Source organism: Anser anser, assembly GCF_964211835.1.
Source record: "Anser anser genome assembly, chromosome: 3".
Classification (NCBI taxonomy): Eukaryota; Metazoa; Chordata; class Aves; order Anseriformes; family Anatidae; genus Anser; species Anser anser.
This window is the reverse complement of record NC_139722.1, coordinates 30,752,029-30,771,030: the sequence shown is the minus strand read 5'-3', so window position 1 is coordinate 30,771,030 and position 19,002 is coordinate 30,752,029. Positions and strand designations below refer to the sequence as shown.

General features: G+C 33.1%; 1 protein-coding gene across 11 annotated transcripts in view; it reads right to left on the bottom strand.

The window, feature by feature from the left end:
* The window catches only part of ADGRB3 (adhesion G protein-coupled receptor B3), a 468,984-nt gene that overhangs the window by 260,716 nt on the left and 189,266 nt on the right, over positions 1 to 19,002 (bottom strand). For 8 of the 11 annotated variants that reach the window (XR_014582934.1, XM_083832452.1, XM_083832457.1 and 5 more), the window contains 3 exons: positions 14,761 to 14,871; positions 9,093 to 9,254; positions 1,606 to 1,770 (listed from right to left, as the gene is read on the bottom strand). Coding sequence is in view for 9 of the 11 variants with exons in the window: in XM_083832452.1 (XP_083688578.1) it covers positions 1,606 to 1,770; positions 9,093 to 9,254; positions 14,761 to 14,871 (438 nt within the window). In the remaining 2 variants the exon portion in view is untranslated. The remainder of the gene's footprint in view (positions 1 to 1,605; positions 1,771 to 9,092; positions 9,255 to 14,760; positions 14,872 to 19,002) is intronic. The other 3 variants (XR_014582935.1, XM_083832459.1, XM_083832460.1) reach the window with 2 other exon arrangements.

Below are 19,002 nucleotides of genomic sequence, written 5' to 3'. Positions count from 1 at the left end.
ATTCAGCAAAGATTTAAGCTGTTACTTTAAATGTAGCCAGTATACAATCTCCTCTGGTGAAAGCCATTTAGGTACAGATCACTGTTCAAATCCAGAATTCTGAGATAACCCTTTATTTTAACAGATTAGGTGCACTATCTTTGTGTGGTTTTTGTTTTTGTTCTGTTTTTCAATACCAAAGTGAACTGAATGCATTAATTTCTTTTCAGCTATTTTTATTTGGCATTTTTTGTGTTGTCAATTCTGCTTCATGCTCATATATCATGTTAATTATTTTTGTGTAGGCACATGTAAAATTGCACAGCTACCAACTTGGCCAAAAACTGGATTAAGTCATATTTTTGCAGCTGCATACAAGACTAAAGTTTTTCAAAAAAAAAAAAATGGCTAAAGTTGGAGTATGCTTTGCTGACCAGAATAAAACAAAGCTTGGGTTTAGTATTTTTTTTTTTTAAGTTTCATTTCTGTGAGGTGCTAAGTTCCACCCATGTTTTCCTTCTCCTCTGTTTCCAAATCATCAAACAACCATTTGTTAATGAAATGTCCATCAGCCCTTTTCCAGAAGAGCTCCAGTCATGGGGAATCCACTCACAGCATTGCTGTGAACTGTGAATATTCAACAAGCCTACCACAAAGGCAAGCATAACTCTGTTAGACAGATCTTGTGGAAGAAAGTTCCCACATTACAGCTACCTGACACTTTTTCCATTCCTAGGTATTAAGCTTCCTAGGTATTGAACTATGAGTTCTATAGTCATAAAGAAGGTGACTTTTAAAGAAAAACCTTTCGTAAGTATATGTATATATCCATATAATAATTTTTTTCATAATTAATCGTAACCTGTGAACAGACATTTTAAAATCAATTTCAAAAGAATAACTTTTCTTTTTTTTTCTTTTTTTTTCTTTTTTAATTAGTTTCAATTTCCATGAATGAAAGGTTTAACATGAAAGCCTGAAACCCACACATTGTTTACTTGTTTAGGGGTAGTTTTTTGCAGAGGTTTAGTGACAAACTCCCAGAAATAAGGCACTTAAAATTCTTACCATAAGGGATTAAATGGGGTTCAAATAGTGTCATAGCTTGTGTCAGCCTTCTGTCTGCACACATGTAAATGATATCCAGTTTCAATAAATTAATAGCAATTAAAAATTTAGTTTCTCAAATATGTTTTTTTATTTTTTTAATGTGTATGTGGTGAATAAATAATTATAATGAATGTCCCAGTGAACTTAATCTAAGCAGACATGGCAGATGCAAACTATGTAATCTCTGAATGTCTCCCTTTAAGCCACACTCAGAAAGTTGCTTGTTTTTTGGTTCTCTAAGAGACATCCTGAATCAAAGTTTCTTATAAGTGCCATATATAGAGAGAATTTTGAAGGAATTAAGAATTGCCTGCTTGTATAGTATCTCAAACAGAGTTATCATACTGATTATATCCTTTTGATCATTACAGTCAGAATTATTAACAAGATTACCCTTCCTACACACTTTACATGCCATTTGTGTGTGTGTGTGAGCACAAAACACAATGAAAGAAATAACAAACAACCCACATCAAATGCACTGTAACAAAGCAAAAAGTTGCTATATAAGCTCACCAGGGCAGAGTGCAATATTGCACGGTTTATGTTGTGTTTCAGGTCCATCACATGATCTTCCCCCATACTGGGGAGGTATACATGACCTTGTCCTAGTTCTTTGGCCTCGACCACATGTGAATGAACACAGACTCCAAGGTGACCATTCCTCCCAAACGCCATGTACTGCAACAAACCAAACAGATTTTAACCAGAAACAGACACAGAAGTAACAAAAAGATTTCAAAATAAACAAGATCAATATCGTAAAAGGTAATTATTTTGCCAACTTCAAGGATATCAGTACATAGGTAATCTCTAGTATTGGCAAATAAAACCTTCTTTGTAAAAAATGGTTAATTTCAATTTCAAACTCTTATCTTTTATAAATTATATTTAATTTTGAACCATTTTCTCTAATCTTTCAACTAATCTCACTACCACATTTTCTTTTCTTTTACTCTTCTAAGAAAGATGGCTTCTGTTTTCTAAAGCTGGTTATGATTTTCTGGTATATGACCTGAGATATGTTTAATAGCCCTGATTTTCAGAAGACTAGTCTTTGTTAAAACAAGGCATACACTTTAGGTCTCACCACAACTGTAAAAACTTGAAGCAATCAAAATTAAGCTCTCTTTTGAAAATAAAGGCATAACTCTGGCAATTTCTTACTGTTACCCTGATAAACTGGGGCTCTTACAATTGTTGCACGTTTATATTAATGTGGAAACATGACAGCATTTGTGCTTGATTAGCTTCCTCAAAAATGCCAAGAGCACACAAAGAGATTTTAAATATATTTTTTTACATGAACATATTAATTGATCAAACATATATAGTAATGCATGCATCTGTCTTAAAAAAATGTTGACTCAACAAACTTCAAATACTTTCAGAGAACATTATAAATTATAAACACTTATAAATATTATAATATACATATATTTCATTAGATTAATATAAAGAATCATAAAAAATGAATCTTTTCTAACTTCCAATGCAGAAGAAGCTAATAAACATTATCCGTCTGAGCCTATATACCATATATAACACTAAGAGAACCCCATACATGATTTGGCAAGACAATTCTTCGTAAATTGAGAAATAGCGCAAAACATGCTGTAGTTATTCTTGTTAAATAAAAGCAGTTGCACTGGTTTTAGTTAGGCTGTGTTTGGAAACAGGAAAACTATAGTAATGCCAGACATTTATGAAAATCCAGAGACTTATTACCCAGACTGAGCATCATAGATGATATCATATAACTGCGTATGTTTCTGCAACACTGTTTGAAGGGTGTCTGGAGGGGGAAATAGTGTATAACACCTCAGTGTATCATTGGTAATAGTTCGCAACATTACAAAAAAATGGATTTTCTGGATTGTCTTTACATCTCTTTGATCACTGTGAAAGAACTAATTTTTAGGTTTCCTTTGCCCTGAAGGCAGATATCACCTGCCCAGTTCCTACAAATAAACCCTTATTGTAGGTATCAGAATAACATTTTCCAAGGTGGAATTCAGTTGCGAAGGGTGGGGAAGGAGGTACATCTCCCTGGTATATTATCATAAAATATTCAGTAAGATCAAGGACAATTCTGCATGTAGGTATGTTCTATTGCATTTCATTAAAATTAAGGAAAATTGTTGTTTCAGATTTTACTGCTAGGGTAAATTTTTTTGAGGTAATGTCATAGAAATTCTATCTGACATAACATGCCAAGCTTCATACAGTGAACATTTTCAGCTACTAGATAACAGCTTAATTGATGAAAGGTTTTGAGCTGGTCACATACAAGTAGTTGAAAAGTAGAGTAATTATTCCATGTCGTACATGGATAGCTTTATTAAAATTCTTTTACTCTAAATATCACATCAATCTGCTTTATATTAGCAAAAGGAAAAAAAAACACACAGGGACATTCCAAATTAATGTCATAGTGACAGATTTTAGTCTAGTTATTTTAGAAACTTTGATTAATTCTGCCATTTTGGTCAAAACCAGGAAACCTAAGTCTTCTGAAACTAGTAAATTGGTGATCGTTGGCATATGACCCCTTATGTTTCATCTTTTCTTCAACAAGTACTATAACTAGAAGAAAACTCTGACCCAGCCATAACATTTGAAGACTTTTTTTGCATAGGCAATGAATTAGATTCTGAGTCCAGTCATATTTCTAAGACTCCAGATTTGTTAACACATGAGAAAAATCAATGAGAAACCAATTTGTAAGATCAGATTCCAAATGGCAATCAGTAGTAATGGCAATATAATTTCATCTACTCATACAACAATGGTTGATTAAAAGATGCTCAGTTGAAACAAGAAGAACTTAAAGTGTAAAACATAACAAATATCAATTAATCCAAATTAGAGAAAGAATATGCTGTAAAAATAATACGTTGGAAAGGTCTAGACACTATGTAGACATGTGATAAGGTTTTTCAGGGTACATATGAGTTTAAGTCTAATGTTTAATTTGGAGTTTCAGTTTGATGCTGTTGAAATATTATAAGTTATCTTCATTTAAAAATGAATAATAGTAATAATAAAAAAAGCACAACAACAAAACACAAACCATTAGCTGAGAGCTTCTTTAAAGCTATTGTCTTGAGCCAAGAGGTTGTATATCTCTTCTGGCAAGATTGACTGCATGTTAGCAGGAACATTGAGTAATTATTTTGTGATTTTGGATTTGAACAGAAGCAGAAACAATATGTTTCACTTTGGGTGGATTCAAACTTGCACTAGACTCTATCTGTTTCTGGTTTAAGGTAAGATGTGCCCAAAATAATCTTCTGTGAAAATAGTTAGAACAGTAAGTAATAATTTCATAGTACCTTCTTGTATGTATAGGCTTGTATATCTAAGAGTAGCAGAACATGGTTGGACCAGATGATCTTGGAGGTCTTTTCCAACCTTAATGATCCTATGATTCTATAACTAATAAAGTCAAGGATGGGAAAGGCATACCACTAAGTAAACAACAATTATGAGCATAGAAATATAAAGGAAAATCAACCTGTCCAATGCATCACAGCTATGTCCAGTATTATATAGATCAGCTTTAAAAAAACATTTTAATTTAAAATTTCTTACCTTCAAATATTATTCCTGATATTTCATTTACATTTTCCTTAATATCATTCTTTAAATGCAAAAATAACCCAATACCCTATAACATCTGATGAATTATAGCCAGATGAGCTATGCCAAATTACACCAGATGGAGAGCTGGCTCACAGAGGAGTTACTGTTTTCTATAACACAGTTTCAGATGCAAGATTCATTATTTGGGACAAAAATATTCAAATTATTGCCAACTTATCTGTCAAAATCATTGCTAGCACAACGAGTTTGGATTACTGCAGAGCATCCTTCCCTTCATTCTGCCACTCTGTGAACCTAATCATGTTGAAGTGAACACCCACAGTGTTCACAATGCACAACTTTTGTGAGGTGGGAGGAGGCGTGAGGCCATGCTGGCATTCATCCTACAAGCATATTTTGGGAGATTTTTATTGGGGTTTAAATACTTCTGATTTTTTCATCTTTATACTAAAAAGATATTGGAAAAAATATTATGGACATTGATGGTTTTTATTTTATGGTAAAGTTTAATATGGCTGATTAACTAAAACAAACCAGACGCTACATTACAGGAATTGTTAAAATGATATTATAGGTATTTCATGCATGAATTTAAACACATTTACGTGCTATAGTTTCTGTTTCTTCAATATGGCTCAAATTGTATATTTGAAAAAAAATCTTAAATTAGTAATAATAAGAAAAAAATCAAAAACTTTCTGACACCTGTCCTCTACCATTCACATTTAAGTCACACATCCATTCTATTTCTGCAATGTCTAGTAATTATAAAGCTAAATTTCCCTCACTCTTTTTTTCCCACTCTCAAGCGAAGACCTGAAGTTCCAAAGCACTGATTAATAACAATAAAACTGTAGGATTTAAAAACTTTTAACAGTTTTGTTAGTGTACCCATGCAGACATAAAACATACTGAAATGTGCAAAATTTCGGTAATATGGCTAAAGTTCATTGACATAAGCCTTGAGAAATGATGGGAATATAGCAGACTTAGCACCAGCCAAAATCTTTTGAGCATACAAATGTTTGAAATGTTTTAGGATAGTCTTGCTCCTTTCATGTATTGCTTTACCCATAAGCCTGAAAATTCCGAACTTCAGCTAAATTTTGTGGTGAAAGTAGCTGAAGGCAATGGGGAAGGAGAAATAGGAACTAACTGAGATGATCTACAGTTATAGAAATGCAATATTCTTTCTCCTTGAAGTCTTAGATGTATTAGAAATTATCAGTTAAACTGAAATGAATCAGTGGCACTGCAGTACTGGATCCTAAATGCCTTTGCTCACAAAAGAACCAATAACAATGGTAACACGAACTACATGTTGTAGCTTACAATGTTGCATTTCTTGAGAAGGCCCCTGATTCCAAGACACTGCCTGAATTATCTAGTGGACTCCCATCCCTGAAATAGTATTGGTCTGGAAAAAATATAAATAAATTAAAAATTGTGGAAACAATAGTTCCTTCATGATTTTAGTTTAATTATCAGTAGCACTATATACGTGATATATATATATGTTATATATATATATAATATATATATATTCAGCAGAATAAAAAAATAGCTAAAAATGATAGATACAATAGCTTTCATGTACTTATGCAAAAGACTTTGTGATATAGCCTGCTGTTGCATAATGATAAAGCTGGTGAATCCCATTCTCAAAATTTTCCAGGATAATGAGATCACAGACAGATGTACTCTCTAACATCCCAGTGATGTCCATTCCCAGTGGACGCTGAAGGGACTGTATGAAATCAATACAGCCTTGCATTAGTATTTTTAAGTGTAACATGTTCTCTTGAAGTTTGTCGATAGATGTTTGAAGTATAAGCCACTCTGCATAACTGTTTATTTTGAAGTCACAGCTTTGCTATTTGGAAATAGTTAACATAGCTCTCAAAATGACCTCACTTTTACTAGTTATACAAATGTATAATGAACACCCCCCAGCAGATTTTGTATGTATAGGTTGCAAGGGGAGACAACACTTACTTTTTTTGCTTCTGATTTACTTTCTAAGATGTAAACATTTTCTGTGTTAATTGAGTCCAAAAGCTATATGGAATGAGTGGTTCAAGTCCAGGTTCACAGGCCATATCCCAAGTACAGATGTGTATGCTTGCATTCTTTTGTTAAATTTGTGTTTTAATTATACTAGTCTACAAACTGTGCATTTTCTTATGCATGAGCCGGGGATAATCCTGAATCATGCAACTCTCTGAGACAGGATGCATGCTATAATGAGGGCAGAGGATATTTAGCCTAGAATTAAAAGCATGTTTGAAAAATTAATGGAGCTCTGACTATGAAAAGCATCTTTCTAAATTGCTAATCCTGCACACTGCCACACATAGTGACCCCTCTAGCCAGACAGAGACCAACATAAATTAGTAAGGTTACTGCAATTATGTGAAACAACATGCAAGATTATGCCTAGAAGACTAATTATTTAGGAAAGGTAACACAACATATGTAAAGATTATCAGAATCAGCTGTGGTGATATGAAAATGAAAATATCTTGGCAGTATCACTGTTATCCAGTGGTAGACATTGCTCACACTGAATAACTGGAAACAGAAGCCATACTCTGAAGTGGGCATTGTGTGTGTGGAAAGAGCTCCTTTGTCACTGAGACATGTGGAACAGTCCTTCTGTGTGAGCATTGTTCAGAAGTTTGCTAGACAATGCAAATTTTACAAATTAACTTCCCCCCCCCCCCCCCCCCCCCCCCCCCAGGTTACTTTGACTAAATTATCTTGGCTGTTGCTTTACATAGACTTGTTGTTTTTATGTGAAAATTTATCATTCCTTACTGGAGAGAATGAGGATAAAATTTTGCAAAATTAGGTGATTTAAACACCTTGCCTTTTCTTAGGTTATTAAATGAGCAAGAAAGTGGCAGAGCTGTGTGTCATTGAGAGTGCTGGAGTATGTTTTCATGTTTATATTTCATATTGCTTCAAAAGAATCTTTAAGTCTATCTTTGATTGTTTGGAAGGTTTCTTATTTTATTTTACAGTTTTCTTTTTGTACTACATACTTTCAAGTTGAGGGTAGTTTTGGAAAGAATCCAACCTCTAGTAGACTGTAAGCTACCCCAGCTTTTTTAGAAATAGTGGCTTTGGGTTTTCTACCCTGAAATATTAGGAAATCACATGTGAGTTGTCTATCTAAAGCATAATGGTAAAGCATTCAGTGATGATAGCTGCTCTTATTACAGTAGTGGCTTATCTAATACAATATTTTAAGTTGCTTTTCATTGCAGAGGTTCTGTAAAGGCTTATAGCTCCGATACACAAACTCTGAGGTGGTCATGTATGCATTTTCTCCTGGATATTTTTTCAACATGCAGTAGCAACGTTGAGTCTGATTCTATACACTAATGCTCATTGAGATAAAATCCAGGGGATTCTGTGTATGAGACAGTCTAGTTTACTTCAGAATGGAGTGAGCTTCCCCAGAATCTGGCTCACCACCCTCCTAGAATCAAGTTTTACAGAAAAGCTGAGGATTTTGATCATCTGAAATGAGGCAGGAAGGAATTTTTCCTTTTCAGAGACAGCAGAGGAAAATGAATGTAGTCACAGGCCATATGCCTTCCCTTTTCTTTCCCATCCCAGATAAAACACATCCATGAGCAAACTAAGGAAATGAGATATGCCCTTTCAGCAACTAACTCAGATATGCCTGTCTCATCTCCTTAGAGCATAACTACTGCTGAATTCTGACTATGTCCAGATCTCCTAGAAAAAAGTAGTAGGAAAACTGTAATGGAAGATACTTATGACCTTTACCTTTTGTCTGTAGTAAGAAGGTTATTTTTGTCCAATCTTTCTTCCTTTGATGGGTAGCTGTTGCCCTTTCTTGCCAGCACAATATAAAAGAAGACATTACTGTGCAGAGGACATTGTCTGGCCCACTGCCTAGAAGACAGTACTCTAAATGGCTAAACTGTAGCAGTGTCAAATTATATATGTTAACTTAACCCACCTTGTTAATCAGTCTCTGCTTTTTAGTATATTGGTGATCTGTGTTTCTTCTCTAATTTGTATTTAGTACTTACTCTATGCCTTCTCTCTCTCTCTCTCTCTTTTTTTTTTTTTTTTTTTTTTAATAGTGAAAATAGTGAATAGCTGGGAATACTTATTAAAAAAATTGAAGCTGTTAGACAAAAGGACTCTTGTTCCATGTCTTGGCTGTTCTGAAGGTAAAAATAACAATCTACATTATAAATTTCATAGCTGAATAGAATTCCATTTCTCTGTTCCAACTGAAATGCTCTTATGAAATTAATAATAAAAAATGATAATAATAAAAAATATATAGTTTCAAATTCTTATCATTATACAGTTCAAAAACATCCACAATTTTATTTATTGGCTGCTAACACTACCTGGACAGAGGGCAGTGTTATTGCAAACCCTTGATTCTCTTAAAGGGCCGCTGCAGTGTGTCCCGTAAGGTGATACACAAGTTCTGGTTCGCACCTGCGACCCTTGACCACAAGTAACTGAACACGTACTCCACTGGGCCCACTCTTCCACACCAGATTCACCTGTATTCAAGACAACAAACAAACATGAATATAGACATAAGAATTAATGAGACATTTTTATTGCTGAAGCTTATCTGCCTTTATAAATTAAAGACAAAAGTATCATATCAAAATAAATATTTAAAAGTTCATGGAGTAAAGCAGTTGTGAAAATGTGCAATGAATATAAAATAAAGACACCTACAATGCTGCAGTCACATAATGCCTGTCAGAAGAAAACACTTTGATTGCTTGGCATCATTTGTGAATTTATGAGAAATAGTGCCCTTCAACATTTTAGGAACAACACTGCCCTCAGGATGTTACAAGAACATAGACAACTCTTTTTATATAATAGCAAAGGATTTATCTTTGATATTTATACTTGTCACTCCAGAATTAAGCTTTTAGGAACTCTGCCAGTAAGGAAATTTAGATTAAAAAACAAAAAAGGAAACAACAAAAAAAAAAAACCAACACAATTTCTTATATTTTCTTCAGTGAAGAAGAGTCATACAGTATTTGAGAGAAGTTCCCTGGCAAAGAGGTGCACTTTGTTTACCAGATTTTAACTTGAACAGTGGGACAGGAAATTTGATTTGAGCACTTCTCTGCTCCTTGCTTTTGACTCAGAGATGTCTTAAACTGTTAGATGTGCTAGACCTCATTACTGTGTATAGTACTTACCACTATGTTCAAAATTGTCAAAAAGGAACAATGAATGAAGAATTCTCAAATAATCATTTATCCAAGAAATTTATGAGCTACTTGCTTTTAATTTGGAATCTTTTTCATATTTAAAATTCAATGGCTGTTCCAAACAACTACAAAAAAAGTTTTTAATTCCTGTTTTATGGCATGTGCTTTTTTAGTGTTCATGTAGTCATACTGAAAGACATAAAACTAATTTGCAGAAAGTACTATTCCATAAAATGTGCAAAATTGAATGGAATTTATTACTATTGTACCTGTGAATTGTGTTTTGTTGTTGTTGTTGTTGTTGTTTTTACTGTTGAAGCAGAGCACATTATATTATTTCTGATTTGTTTGTTGTATTGATTGTTTTTGTTTTTGTTTGTGTTTTGAGTAATGCATCTGGTCTTCTTGTGTGGATGTTCAGGAAAGAATGTTTAAATTTAGTTGTCATGAACAGCCACACACACAGTTCTGGAATTTCCCAAAGGCATTCATCTACAGAAAACTTGATCACTTGAGTGCATTTTTAATAGAAAAAAAATGCAAAAATAACACAAATATGATTAAAGTGAAAGTTCTAAAGATTTTGAGTAAATAATTGTAGATTCATATTCACCTTTTCCACTAAAAATCAGTTAAAAATTGCCTGCTGAAGCTTATATTATATTCTGGATTTTTTGAAACAGACTTGATTTAGTTTCAAAAATCAGTGGTAAAATCAGCTTTAAAATAATGATAAAAATTTCAGTCTTGAGTAGCTCACTTAAAATTTCAGTTATATTGAAATACCTCTTGTCTTTCAAAAGTTTTGGCACTGGTAGGGAATCAAGGGAAACAAAGGAATGTCTGCAAACCAGTAACACTTTTGTTATATCGTCCAAGAATTTGGTAAACGATACACTATTTCTTGAAGTGGTGCCTTTGTAGCAAGCATCTGCCCAGGCTCTTTTTTTGTTGTTTCCAGAGGCCAAACATGAAACCTTTGCAAAATTTTTGTCTTTGCTAGTCCTCTAAGAATTTTAAGGTTATCTAATTTTAAGGTTATTCAATGATTTAAAACTATAAGAAACTATGCTTCTTATTCAGTAACAAGACAGAATGCTTTATAATTAGCACACAAATACCACCACTTTTCATAAAATTGTATATAACTGTAATAACTTCTATGGGCAAGCATAAAATGATGAGTTTTTTTAAATACAAAAGTTCACCAAAGTGATCTGTGAAATCATTTTCTTTATTTGTTAGGAGGACAAAGGAGAAATTTAATTACTGATTACTGTTTTAATCATTTTACTGTATTTAGCATTTTGTTTAGACTGTTACATGACTTGGGTTCAGGTTAAAGGATATAATATGGTAATAGCAGCTAATATTCAGGTAGATAGTAACAATTATGCAATGTGAACTATAAGCCCTATGTACATGATAAAATACTTGTATTCCTACGAATTTCCAAGCTAGTAAATTTATTTATTTATTTATTTTTCTTTTGCTGTATTTTTGAAGCTTGACTTTGCCTTTGTTTAGGTGGTTTAGATGAAAGGTCAAACAGCAGAAAAAGTCAAAGCTATGTTTCTCAAGATGTTCCTCGTTATGTAAAATAGTCATACATACTCAGTGTAAATTTTCCATTATCCTACACAGACCTCTGACAGTGTATACCTAATAAATATAGAAATGAAGTGTTAAAAATTAAAAATATCAGAGATCTTAGTGACAAAAAGTTGCTCTTAACCCTCAGAATATGATGAAAATAACACTGATCTGATAGTAAAAGGCATGATTATAATGAGCAAATTTTGAAATTAACATTGCATATTAAAAGTCCTGATCATATATATACTGTCCATTCACAAAAGGAAGAATCTATCAATATAATTCAACATACATAAAGGATAGAAAGTTTCAATTTTGGCTGGAGAAATATCCTCCATACTAACATGATTTTTGTGCAAAAAGAGTAAAATTAGAGGAAAAAAAAATATCTTACCAACTACTCCACTTCCTTTTGCTCAATGTATTTTGATTTTTCAGAAATTTTTATTTTTTTTTAGAGTATTTCATTCTGTTGCCTGTATGATTATTACCTATTTTAAAGGAGGCAGATATATGCCATGGCAGATATATGCCATGGTTAACCATGGTTAACCATGAGCAAATAGAGACTTCTTTATTTTCTAAAATAAACCTAGATTGCTAGAATGCCTTCAATACATAAATAGATTTTTTTTTTTTTTTATCTCTTTACCTTTTTTTTTCTTTTCTAAAATGAAAATTTCAAAAGGGCTACTTTTTATTTTCCCTCAGAGAACTCAGGTTACGAGGGGTATTATATTAAACCTACATTCTCAAATTAACAGTTGACAGGGTACAAAGCCCTCATTCTGCCCTGCTGCTCAATATGTAAGAGGAAGCAGAACTTACTGTATGGAAGGCCTCATTGACCTGTGTAACACTTACCTGTATTATACATTCTAAATCCCATAACACCTAAGGGAAGGATCAGTCCAAACACATAAAATGACAAATATAGGACAATAAATTCTTTACACAATATTAAAAAAAAAAAAAAAAAGTTTTCTTTACTGCCTCATATTGTTCACAAACAAAAAGGAGAATGCATATTCTAATATCACATTTTAAAAGTCCTCAATTTCCACTTAATAGTGGATTAAGTCCACTATTCTGTTGGTCTTAAAAACGTATCATAAATCTTTTCCAGAAAAAATCTACCTTCCTGTCTCTCTGCACTTTTAGGCCATACAAACATTTTGTACATTTGTATCTGATTTATTATTACACAAAATAAATTAGGTTAAAATATAGGAAGCCTAAAACTCAGAGAGTATCAATTTACAAGGTATTTTAAAAGCTATTAGACTTCTTAGTACATGGGTAAATTCATGAGATATGTTAGAATAACCTTATGAATCATTTTAAGAAGATAACACATTAATTATATCACAAGAAAATGAGTGCATTAGAGGTGAAGAAAATATGCAATGGTCACTACAGAGAAAATCAAAATGAAGAAGAGATGAAAATTAGTATGTTCAAAAAGAGCACAGTATTATTTAAAATGCGTTAACCTACAGCATGTAAAGGATACACTTCCTCAAAGTTTGGCATGTAAACTTATATACTCTGCTGATACATGTCACCTGCTTTCAGAACAGGACCTTGTACAAGCCTGTGTAATTTTGTACATTCATCTCCCACTCCACACACACAATATATCAGAAGGTGATCATGTAAGTACTGCATTTATAATGCAGTTCTCTAACACCCGTAATAGATGCGCTGCAATGGATGACTAGAAATTATCAGATACAAGTTTTACCTGATAATATGAAAGTTTTAGGGATTTATATGAGGAAATAAAACAGATCCTCTTACTTATTTTAGGGTAATTGTATTAATTTAAGAAGCAGCATAAAAGCAAAAGTGTCATTCTATGTAGTAAGCAACTAACATTATAAGTCTGAGCTAGGTATGTAAGTAGTAAGTTCTACTTGCCTAAACAATAACTTCATGAAGCCCAAGGGGGTTCTTGGCTCCATTCTTCCATTTATGTGTGCCATATAAGAGTTTGCTTACAGCAGTATCAACTGGAAGTTAGACATAAAAGTCGTTTTATAGATTAATAGGAGAGAAACAGACTTTTTCCTTATCTAAATTCTTTACCAAACAGATCTACACTGATTGGTTATACATGTATTTATATTACTTAATATTTTGATTTCTGCAAATCTATTAAGTAAAGCACCTTACTGCTAAGAAGGTCAACATGCAACATAACTAGATGCAATTATAGCTCTTTTACTAAAGTGAATATAAAACTGGAAGCATTATGTATGATCGAGGCAGGCTTATTTGCTAGGTTAGTAACTATGGAATACAGAGAAAGTTTCAAATCCATACAATAATTATGGGGCACAAGATTTTTTAATGCAATAGCTTACCGGAATGGAGCATGTAGGAAACCATTAGAGAGTCATTTGCCAACAGATACACAGATCATTAACTATGGCAAAAGGGGAAATAAAATTGGTGTATTAGAGCTTAATTCACCTCCCCATTGGAGGGAAGTTCCTCCATTGGAACTTTGACTTTAAAGTTAGCAAGTTAGCTGTGGTAATTGTTGACAAAGGGACTTTTTTTTTTTTTTCCCTATGACTTTAGCTGTAGATTTTAAATATTATTTTGATATCTTTACCTAAAGAAGATGTAGTTGCTCAAACAAAATTAGATTTATTTTTCTTTTCTTTTTTTTTTTTTTTTAAGATGAAAAGATATTAGATAATTTGAACATCCAATCAAAAACAACTTACAGCCAATTTCATTTAGCAATTATGAATCTGGAAACTAGAGAATAGGACATTGTGCTGGGCCAAAGATAGTAAATGTCAGATGTATGGACTTTAAAACTATCCTAATAATTAATAATTTGATAAATGCCTAAAGCTGGGATTAGACCTTAGTCTATTTATATAGAAATTCTGGAGCACATTCTTAACATCTTCTCTGGAAAAAAAAAAAAGTGTAAACTGTCCTGTCTCTTATACATGTGAAACTGCTTTTATTACTAAATAAATTCACACTTACACTAAACAATTCAGTATCCACATTCACAGTGCATGTTTTTGTATGATCTACCTAATTCTCCGCTACTTCATTTATGGACTTTAACTGGTGGAAAAAAAAAAATGATTCAAAAAAAAGTATCAGCTTAGAAAACTGACAAATATGCAGCAAAAGATTATGGAAACATGCAGTGGTTTTGCTAAAATTAACAACAGTAAATAGAAAAATGTAACTGATGTATTACCAGTTTGTGCCATAAATTTAGCAGCATCAGCTTGTTCCTGAGGGACCCTTTTCTCATGAACAGATCGAGGTCGCTGACTTTTAATTGTATGATCTCCCATCATTCCAAATTCTAAAGACAGAATAAAGGTTTATGAAAGCTTGTGTGTAGACATTTTTCAAAAGTCACATACTGTCTCATGCAATATGTTCCTAAACATACCTGGAAGTTGCTGGTAAGATTCAGGCAAGTTATCATGGCAGTTAACATCAACTTAATTTTGCTACACTCAGCTTTTAATAAATACTTAAATTTGTGTCTGCGGATTTTCAAACATGAATTTATTGTATGAACCAACAGTCAATGTAGTGACACATACTATAAATCAGCTGTATGACATGGGACAAAAACAATTATTCAAATGCAGACATTTTATTCTTATAGTTTGAGCAGTGCAAACCACACCAGACGGTGACAGAGCTAGACATTGCTGTTCTACAACAGAGCCTGTTGCTTCTCCAGAGGAATTCTATTTCTGCATTCATCTTTCAGGCTGATGAAGCCTTCAGCAAAGATAACAAGTCATGTTTGGGAATGGTGACAATGCAAAGTAATACTTAAGCCAATGAACTGCTTCATTTTTTAGGCTGAATCCCACAAAAGAAGTGTTTGAGGACAGTTTCATTTTTAGAAAACTCTCGGTTATGCAGAATATAGATTATATCTTGCTCTCAGCAATTAAAAAGAAGTCTTCATTGATTTTAATGGGGAAATCTATGTAAAAATCAATGACATAGAAAGGCTGACAGTGTGGGAGACAAGAGTACTTCATTTTTTATCCTATCATAGCTGTCATTTTCCCTCTCTGGTCTTGTGCAAACCTCCTATCTTCTACCTCAGAGTCCATTTTCCTTTCTTTGATGAAAAATTGAGTGCCCCTTGCACTTAAAGAAGAATTACTGACTCTTCTGCACAGTTCCCTCTGGTCCTCCCAAGCACACACAACTGTCCACAGCTTGGTGCTAAATATCCAGTTTCTGGTGGAACTCTAATTTAGTATCATGAGCTTGGAACTGTGGGGTAGCATTGACGCTACTTCAGCTACAGCTACATGAAGTTGCTGATGAGGCAGAAGGCATCTGAAGCACTAGGAATAGAAACATTAAAAAATACCCTTCTGCTGGAAGGTTACATGGCAAATGCAAATGCAAAATTCAAAATTCTCCCCAATTTGTAAAATTGTGAAGATAATAAAACTTACCTTCCTGCCACAAAAGATATAAAACATTATCTAAAATAATTAATACTATAAATAGTATTGACATACTATTTTAATAAATCATTAAATCAACAACAAATCTTATTTCTGATTAGAGAAAAATAATATAAGCCAAATATAATTTATAGGGGTCAATCAGCAGAGAAAGGTTATTATTTTTTCATTTTTGCCAAATTATTAATATTTTCCTATAAATTAGTGCTTCATTGTGAAAATATTCATTGATGTCACCACATAAAATACAAATTTAGTTATTCATTTGAGAACAGCAATGAAGTTGGCATTCTAAAGAGAACATTTTTTTTAAAAAATCTAGTTACCAAAATATAGTTTCAGAATTAAGCATTGGTCATTTTCAAATACATCCCAGGAGCACATGTAAAACACAATTCAATTATATATATCTACATACATATGCATGTGTATGTATATATATGTATATACTTGTTATAAAATGTTATTAATATATTTTTATAAAATATATATTATATATTCTACAGTTCCTCTAATTTAAGATAGATCTTTATTCTGTTGGAACTATCTTATTATAATAAAAGTTTTTCAATTAATATTATAATGCAAATAGAGATTATAATGTTATTTTAACAATTTTTACAAGCTGCCATACAGATGACCATTTAAACTGTAATTTAACAACATAGTGAAGAACAAGAGGCTTTACATATTTTTTTTCCCTTGACAAGGCTGTGAAAGCAAGGTGTGTTTGCTTTTAGTTTGTTGTCTGAACACTGCCTGCTTGTCAGGCAATTTAGATGGTCTGGCACCATTTTTGCAGAAGACTTATTTTTATCATTTGGGTTACAAAAAGAGTGCAATAGTAGGAGACCTTTGCTAGAGGAAGGCTTTCCAGAGGCATACAGGGAGGTGGTGCATGCTGTAGCCTCACTCTGTGCTGGATGCAGGCACATGCAGTGTCCCATGGGACTGAGCCCTCCGAGGGAAGAGGCAAAGGAAACTCTGGGAGATCAGTTGGCAGGTTTATACCCAGCAAAGCTCCATTCGCAGCAATGGAGCTACTCATGAATATCAAATAAAATGAGACTTGTTCATGTAGGAACTAATTATGTCCTAACTTTTTTTATTTTCCCATTTGGCAACAACATATTTTTAATTTGAACATTCAAATCAGTTCAACTGTTGTTGATGGACTTTGACATGCACTTTTCATTTCATAACCTACGTCCAACATATTACATATTTATGTAGTAAATATATAAACACGTATAAAATATAAATGTTTCATAAGAAACATAAAAATATTTCTTGATCACTTTTGTCAAAAAATGTAACCAGACTCATGCAGTGCTCTCAATATTTATATTCAGCCAAAGTGTTTAATGCACTTGAGAACAAAATCCACATGAGAACAAAAACAGTAACAGGAAATCATAGAATCGTAGAATCATAGAATATCCCGAGTTGGAAGGGACCAATAAGGATCATCAAGTCCAACTCCTGGCACCGCACAGGTCTGCCCAAAAAGTTTAGACCATGTGACTAAGTGCACAGTCCAATCGCTTCTTAAATGCAGACAGGCTTGGTGCAGTGACTACTTCACTGGGGAGCCTGTTCCAGTGTGCAGCCACCCTTTCGGTGAAGAACCTCTTCCTGATGTCTAGCCTAAACTTCCCTAATGTCCTGCACTGGTATGAGTGAGGACTTTAAAGGCCTCATTAAAATTCAGGCCTCAAGAAAAGAAAAATAAGGGTCAAGTATATTTTCATAATGGGATCAGAAGAGTCCAGCTTTTGTGTGTAAGTACAAACAGTGCTTGAAAAATTGTTTCATCCATAAAGCTCAACAGTAATGCATTTTTATGAAACATTTTATAATGAAATATCTTACTTAAGAGACTGTTGTAGTTTACAACAAATACTAAATAGAATAAAACTTTATTTTCAGAGCCTGTCTCAATAAGTAATGTAGAAGATGAACCCGTTACATGTTTTTTTCCCTTAACACTTCACAAAGGAGAAATAATTCAATGCTTTTGGGGCTGGGAAAGCATTTTAGCCCAAGTCAACCTGAAATATGACTAAATGATATGGTAAGACCTATTTGTATGGGAATGGTGAGATGGACCGTCTTATACAGACAGGCTCTGGCATAGAGTTGTCATGTAAGGTCAGGTCAGGATGATTCTAAGACATGATGTCTGGAATATAATATTCAGCATTTTAAGTAAGATTATGAATAAAGGAATTGTTCTCATTCTCACTCTTACCTAGTTCCTACTGCTGAAAAAGTTTTCTAACCCAGAAAAAAAGGTGTTTTTCAGTTTCCAAACTGAATTTTTGGGGGGATGCCTCTCCTAAGTCCCTTGGATGAAACAGGACAGTCATTTTCTGCTTTTACCTCAAACTGCAATCTGTTGATATTAACCAGGTTGTTGATATTAAATAAAGAGGGACAATGAATCTTTTCATCAGCAGACAGGTACGTGGCCTGATCCAGAAACCACCATATGACTGTAAGTTATGACTGGAAAATGAATTTATTTTTATTTTTATTTTTTTTTCCCATACACTGCTAATGCTATAATCTGCCTGCATCAGAATAAAACTTATACAGAAATACCTTACATGTAAATAACACATAGCATTATGGGGAACCTTGAATGGATTATTTTAACCAGACTAAATTAAAACAAATCATAACATATCCCAAGCATTTGTGGTAGAAAATCTATGGTTTACTAATCTGATCAAGTAATTTATCAAGTGATTTATGCTGTCAGTGGTCCTCTGGTGGCTATGAAAGTAAAAATAATTTCCTGCAATAGGATGCATACCCTTTCTCTCCTCAGCTGTACACAATAGATAGATATTCAAAAGTATTTTAACAATGCATATGTCTTAATATGGCTAAGGTTTATCATTTCATTTTATATATTACTCTGACACGTTATCTAGTTCCATGCTTTTTTGGAGTTAAAAAAAATATAGCACTGTTTTCTGAAATTG